General features: G+C 31.4%; 1 protein-coding gene across 1 annotated transcript; it reads left to right on the top strand.

Annotated features, from left to right (window-relative positions):
* Positions 1-4,095: 4,095 nt before the first annotated feature.
* LOC119615244 (DNA replication licensing factor Mcm7) lies at positions 4,096-6,925 on the top strand. Its single transcript, XM_037971321.1, has 5 exons — positions 4,096-4,344; positions 4,425-4,794; positions 4,854-5,355; positions 5,415-6,472; positions 6,534-6,925. The coding sequence occupies exons 1-5, from the start codon at positions 4,314-4,316 to the stop codon at positions 6,733-6,735; spliced, it is 2,163 nt and encodes a 720-aa protein (XP_037827249.1). The 5' UTR covers positions 4,096-4,313; the 3' UTR covers positions 6,736-6,925.
* Positions 6,926-7,887: the final 962 nt, after the last annotated feature.

Genomic DNA, 7,887 nt, shown 5'->3' with positions numbered 1-7,887 from the left:
AATAAATCTATATTTTCTATATGTTATAACTCACTTTATAATATATTTTTTAAAATTAAAAAAAAACAACAAATGTTTTTTTGCATGTGATTAATAAAATATAAGTTAATATTTAAATAATTTTTGTTTAAAATTTTATTATTTTTATTACTTTTTGTTTGCATAAGAAAAGTATTGAAAACTAAACGAAAAAAGAAAAGAAAGCAAAATTTTGAATGCGGAAAGAGATTCATTTTGAGAAGCGAGTTCTATGTAGATGAACAGGATTTTAAGATCTGCAGTCAAGTTTTGATCAACTTTTGGCAATCATAATAGAACAATTTATTTAGAACAAAAATCATTCGTTTGTTGAGATATCAGAACGAATCAGTTCCGATTTTAAGAAAAAGCGTAAAAATTTTGTTTACTTTTCTTATTAAAAAATACATAATTTATTATAAAAACACTAAATATTAAACTACTACTTTATATTTAAGGTGTTAACAGTTTATTTTTTAGTTAAAACGATAAATATAAAAAATACATTAAAAAAATATATTTTAAAAAATATTATTGTTTTTTCCAACAAAACTGTCAACCCTTAAATGATAATATTATTCATATTTTTATATAAATAGTTTATTATATTATTAGTCTGTAATAAATAATTTTTTAAAAATACCAACAGAAGAAAATAAAATGGCCGTATATCTAGTCGCAATTTAATTTAAATATAAAATATTAATAAAAAAAACACAAAAATAAATTGTTAAATAAAATAAATGTCAGTTAAAACAGTAATAAGTTTAAAAAAAACATCGGCAACATAATTATTGTTTAATTATTAAACAAAAAACCAACAATAATATTATTAACAAATATATATAAAAATTAACATTAATAATATATATATATTATAAAACTATTATTAATCAAATGATAAAAAATAAATGTGCAACATTTAAAAAAAGAGTAATATTAATAATAAAACAAATTATTGTAAAATTGAATTTCTTTTTGTAAAAAAAAACACATTTTTATTTCGTAAAACTGAAAATAAATACATATAATTAAAAAAAAATTACGAAAAAAAACCATTAGTGTTTTATTTAAAACTTTCAAAATTTTCAGTAAAAGTCCTGGTCTTTTTAAACTAGTTCGATATCTAGGGAACTACAAAGTTTTACATCATATTATTTTCATGGGACACCGTAATATAGTATTTTTTCTTGGAAATCATGATAAAAAGGAGTCAGAGCAAAGATTATATCAAAATTCGAATCGAAAACTTAACATCTCAATTGAAAAAGACAAAATAATCTACACGTAATAAAATTATCAATTCGGAACAAGAAAAACGTAATTTTTTAAATAAATAGTATTTTTTTTATTTGTTTTATTAATATATTATTGTTTTAAATGTTTATTAACATTTTTCTAAAATTTTTCATATTTCAAAAGTAATATTTACAAAAAGCAGCTGTTCATTGTTTATGTTTTTAACTGAAAAATTGGCAATACTAACAGAGTTAATTAACTGCTCTTTAATCCATAACTGAAAAACACCTAAATTTGTTCCGAGTTTAATTTATCAACAAGTTAATACTAGTTTAAAACTGAGTAGTAAAACCCCCGACTTAATTTTCAATTAATTTTATGTTTATATTATTCACTATTTTAGAAAATTCAAAAAGTACCAGTTAAAGAACGAAAAATTACCAGAAATACTCCAGTTTAAATTTCATTCACTCAAGTCCCTGATTGCTTAGTTTTATGTTTTTAGGTTCATTATAATAGAAAATTCAAATAGTACCAGTTCAAGAACGAAAAAGTACCAAAAAGTATGTTCTCACTTACTCCATGCCCTACACGTTTAATTTCATGTCTATAGCTTCAATATTATCGAAAATTCAAAAAATACCTTTTGAAGAACGAAAATCCGGGCTGTACATTCTTAATCCGGGCTGTACATTCTTAATCCGGGCTGTACATTCCTAATTTCATGTTTATAGGTTCAATATTATAAAAAATTCAAAAAGTTCCAGTCGAAGAACGAAAAAGTACCAAAAAGTTCCCTTTTATATGTTATCACTTAATCCGGGCTGTACATTATTAATTTCATGTTTCTAGGTTCAATATTATAAAAAATTCAAAAAGTACCAGTCAAAGAACGAAAAAAGTACTAAAAAGTCCCTTTTTATAGATGTTTCTAGGTTTAATTTTATGGAAAACTCAAAAGTACTAGTCGAAGTACGATAAGTTCCCCTTTTATTAGATTCTCATTTACTCCAGGCTCTAAGTGCTTAATTTCATGTTTCGAGGTTCAAATTTTGTAGCAAGCTCAAAAAGTACCAGTCAAGAACGAAAAAGTACCAAAAAGTGCCATTTTATAGATTCTCATTTACTCCGGGCTCTACGTGCATAATTTCATGTTTCTATGTTCAATTTAATAGAAAACTCAAAAAGTACCTTTTGAAGAACGAAAAAGTACCAAAAAGGTCCCCTTTTAAAGGTTCTTACTTAATCGGGGGGCTCTACATGCTTTCATGTTTCTAGGTTTAATATTATAGAAAATTCAAAAGTTCCTTTTGAAGAACGAAAAAATACCAAAAAGTCCACTTTTATAGATTCTCAAGTGCTTAATTACATGTTTCTAAGTTTTAAGTCAAAAAAGTACCAGTCGAAGTACGATAAAGTACCAATAAAGTACCCATTTTATAGATTCTCATTTACTCCGGACTCTACTTGCTTAATTTCATGTTTCTAGGTTAAATTTTATAGAAAACTCAAAAAGTACCAATTGGAGAATGAAAAAGTACCAAAAAATATCACTTGGTACCGGTGTTTCAAATAACACCCCATTAGCATATTTAATAAAATCAAATTCCCCGTTTTTACCCCTTTTGGTACTTTTTTCCTCCCCATTAACGAAATAAAATTCTGTTCCAAAAAGTTGCAACATCGTATTGTTAATAAACCAAAAAACAATGTTTCATAAAAAGTACCAAAAATAGGTAAAATGTTCACCCCTTAAACGTCCGAATATCCAAAAAGTACTAAATTCATATTTTTATTTGTTCGTCAAGTTATGAAGGATTCAAAAATATTTTTTTAATGTTCTCTTGTTTAAAAGATACATGGGGTGCAAAAGAAGTACCAAATTACAGTTTTACCCGTTTATTCCCCAAAGGGGCCGAATTTGAAAAAATTACCGGACACCTGTCCGCTTTTTTTAATGAACGACATAAGCTTTAACTGTTTTTGTAACTTTTCTAGTTTAGGAGATTTGAGGTTACCGAATTTACGTTTTTACCCTTTTTTAACCCCCAAAAAAATCGAATTTCCAAAAATCCCGTCTTATTGGATACATTTGGTGGGAGACTAACATCCTGCCCAAATTTCAGCTCTTTAGCTTCAACCGTTTAGGCTCTACGATGATGAATCAGTCAGTCAGTCAGTAACGTTAGAATTTTATATACGTATGTATATAGATTTCGTGCATTGATGTGTGTAAAATGGCAGAAGATCCAATAAAGAATTTGCAAAAATTGGCGCGAAAACATACAACTGCGCGCAAAAAATTTCAGAATTTTTCCTTCAAACAGATTTTGTTTGATGTCCCATTTTAAAATACATTGGTTTGACGACGTAGGAAACTCTGGTTTGTCAAACAGCAATGTATTTTTCGTATCTCGTGTTTGCTACAAACATAAAGTGTTTGAAGTAAAAGCAGCGACTCGAATTATTTGCACAAATTCTTAAACACTGCATTATCAACCTACTGTCTTACCAATTTTCGGCGTACCTTACTTTGTAGACTTCTATTCCACCCTCTGGTAGATCTGTGTGCAATAAATTCAAAACATAACCTTAATAACTCTTTAACTTACTCTAAATATGCAAATTTTATTAAAATCTCACAAAGAAAATTATCCCATTTATTTCCCTTTTTGGTAAAAATTTTCCCACTTCAACCATAACTTTAACTCTCCACTATATATTACAAAATTTCCAGCGATTAACAACCTAAATCGCTAGATTTCTCTTGAAAAATCTCTCTACATGTCACAATAGTAAAATGCAACTCTGTTGTTAACAAACATTTGTTTTGATTTTTTGGCGCGCTAATACAACAAAATATAAGCGTGCCATATTTTGTGTGTGTTTTTTTTGGTGGTGGAATGCAGATGCAATTTTTCTAAATAAAATTAAAGATTAATAAAACATTACTAAATAAAAAGCCGAGCATTTAACAACAGCGGCAAGCTTAAACTAAAATATAAAACAAATATTTTTTATATACTGTGTTAATTTAAATAAAAGTAAAACGCAAAATGGCAAGACGTGACTATGCCCAAGATAAAGGTAAACAACAGACATTGAAAGAAATACTTTTATTTGTGGATAAAGATAATTTAAATATATTTTTTGTTTTGCTTAAACAGAGGCCATCAAAAGTTTCCTTAGTGAATTCTGCAAACAAGATGATGAGGGTAAAAAACATTTCATCTATGGTCAGCAATTGGTGAAGCTAGCTCACCGTGAGCAAGTTTTGTTGACTGTTGATCTAGATCATTTGGCGGAATTTAATGAGGGTTTAGCCGATGCTGTTGTTAATAATAGTCGCCGTTATGCCACTATGTTTAGTGATGTTATAGCGGAAATGTTGCCCAATTACAAGGAACATGAAGTACATGCCAAAGATGCCTTGGATGTGTACATAGAACATCGTTTGTTAATGGAAACACGCACTAGAAATCCCATGGAACAGCATGATCAGAGAAATCAATTCCCACCAGAGTTAATGAAAAGATTGTAAGTGTTTTTTGTGAAAAATAGAGAAATTTGTCAATAGTAACTAACTTCCCTTACAGTGAAGTGGGTTTTAAGCCTCAGTCCCATGTTAAAGCCAGTTCTATACGTGAAATTAAGGCGGAGCATATTGGTAAATTAGTGACAGTGCGTGGTATTGTTACCCGTTGTACCGAAGTCAAACCCATGATGGTAGTGGCCACTTATACTTGCGATCGTTGTGGTTCTGAAACCTATCAACCCGTTAGTTCTTTGTCTTTTACACCCGTCTCAGATTGTCCTTCAGATGATTGTCGTGTCAATAAGGCGGGCGGACGTCTTTATCTACAGACCCGTGGTTCGAAATTTGTTAAATTTCAAGAAGTTAAAATTCAAGAACACAGCGATCAAGTTCCTGTGGGTCATATACCGCGTACCATGACCATTATGTGTCGTGGTGAGGTCACACGTCAAGCACAGCCCGGTGATCATGTCCTTATATCGGGTGTTTATTTGCCTTTAATACGCAGTGGTTTCCAACAGATGGTACAGGGTTTGTTGTCGGAAACCTTTTTACAAGCTCATGTAAGTTTTAGTAAATGTCTGTTTTTATTCAAAATTGTTTAATAATTTCTTTCTATTAGCGCATTATTTGCATTAACAAAAATGATGAAATCTCCGATAAAGATTCTGAATTAACACCCGAGGAACTAAGCGAATTGGCTCAAGATGATTTCTATGAACGTTTGGCCACCAGTTTGGCTCCCGAAATCTATGGACATTTAGATGTTAAAAAGGCTATGCTTCTACTGTTGGTGGGTGGTGTTGATAAGCGTCCTGATGGCATGAAAATTCGTGGTAATATAAATATTTGTCTTATGGGTGATCCTGGTGTAGCCAAATCTCAATTGTTGGGCTATATCAGTCGTTTGGCTTTACGTTCCCAATACACCACCGGTAGAGGTTCTTCGGGTGTTGGTTTGACGGCTGCTGTTATGAAGGATCCTCTAACGGGTGAAATGACTTTGGAGGGTGGCGCTTTGGTATTGGCTGATCAAGGTGTTTGCTGTATTGATGAATTTGACAAAATGGCTGATGCTGATCGTACCGCTATACACGAAGTTATGGAACAGCAAACAATATCCATTGCTAAGGCCGGTATTATGACTACCTTAAATGCTAGAGTATCGATTTTGGCGGCTGCCAATCCTGCCTTTGGTCGTTATAATCCTAGACGTACCGTGGAACAAAATATTCAACTACCAGCTGCCTTACTGTCACGTTTTGATCTTTTGTGGTTGATTCAAGATAAACCAGATCGTGAAAATGATTTACGTTTAGCCAAACATATCACCTATGTACACAGTCATTCCAAACAGCCACCCACCCGTGTTAAGGCTCTCGATATGAATCTTATGCGTCGTTATATTAATCTTTGCAAACGTAAAAATCCCACCATTCCCGATGAATTGACTGATTACATTGTTGGCGCCTATGTGGAATTGAGACGTGAGGCTCGCAATCAAAAGGATATGACCTTTACTTCGGCCCGTAATCTTTTGGGTATTTTACGTTTATCCACCGCTTTGGCACGTTTGCGTTTATCGGATAAAGTAGAAAAAGATGATGTAGCAGAAGCCTTGCGTCTTTTGGAAATGTCTAAAGATTCTCTCAATCAAATACATGAACATCAAAAGGGACAGTAAGTATTACTTGGGTTTTAAATATTCCTATAAGTTTTTTTAAATATTAATTATTTACAGCATTCCCAACACTTCCGATAAAATCTTTGCTGTGGTCCGTGAATTGGCCGGCTCTAGTAATACCGTCAAAATTGCCGACGTTATGGATCGTTGTACTACCAAGGGATTCAAACCCGATCAAGTGGATAAATGTATTGAAGACTATGAAGAACTTAATGTGTGGCAAGTTAATATGGCTCGTACAAAAATTACTTTTATGTAAAATAATCTTCAAATATTGATTGATGGAGTTAAGACAAAGAAAAAGCCTTCTTTTAATGTTTTTTTATTATTTGAATAAAAATTTATCTGTTTAAGTAATTGATTGTTGTTTTTTCCAGCATGTGAGCTGATAAGAAAAAAGAACAAAATTTCATATTTTTTATAATAAATTTAATGTTTACTTAAAAAAATGTTTTTATTTAACTTTATTAATAAAATTGTATGCAAATTAGATAATTTAGTTTCCGCATTATAGTCTAGACTACTGAATATAGTATGGACTATAGAGTTGACTATAGTGTGGTCAATAGAGTATACTTTTGTCTGGCCTGTAGAGTAGACTATAGTCTGGACTATAGAGTAGTCTTTAGTCTGCACTATAGAGTAGACTATAATCTGGACTATAGAGTAGACTATAGTCTGGACTATAGAGTAGACTATAGTCTGGACTATAGAGTAGACTATAGTCTGGACTATAGAGTAGACTATAGTCTGGACTATAGAGTAGACTATAGTCTGGACTATAGAGTAGACTATAGTCTGGACTATAGAGTAGACTATAGTCTGGACTATAGAGTAGACTATAGTCTGGACTATAGAGTAGACTATAGTCTGGACTATAGAGTAGACTATAGTCTGGACTATAGAGTAGACTATAGTCTGGACTATAGAGTAGACTATAGTCTGGACTATAGAGTAGACTATAGTCTGGACTATAGAGTAGACTATAGTCTGGACTATAGAGTAGACTATAGTCTTGACTATAGAGTAGACTATAGTATGGACTATAGAGTAGACTATAGTCTGGACTATAGAGTAGACTATATATAGTCTGGACTATGAAGTAGTCTTTAGTCTGCACTATAGAGTAGACTATAATCTGGACTATAGAGTAGACTATAGTCTGAAGTATAGAGTAGACTATCGTCTGGACTGTGGACTATATAGATTAGACTATAGTCTGGACTATAGAGTAGACTATAGTCTGGACTATAGAGTAGACTATAGTCTGGACTATAGAGTAGACTATAATCTGGACTATAGAGTAGGCTATAGTCTGGACTATAGAGTAGACTATAGTCTGGACTATGAAGTAGTCTTTAGTCTGCACTATAGAGTAGACTATAATCTGGACTATAGAGTAGACTATAGT

The sequence above is a fragment of the Lucilia sericata genome, unplaced genomic scaffold (genome assembly GCF_015586225.1).
Source record: "Lucilia sericata isolate MDLA Ls3-8-SP2 unplaced genomic scaffold, ASM1558622v1 Contig004615F_arrow, whole genome shotgun sequence".
Classification (NCBI taxonomy): domain Eukaryota; kingdom Metazoa; phylum Arthropoda; class Insecta; order Diptera; family Calliphoridae; genus Lucilia; species Lucilia sericata.
Note: the sequence above shows the minus strand (reverse complement) of the source record. Positions and strands in the feature narration are given on the sequence as shown.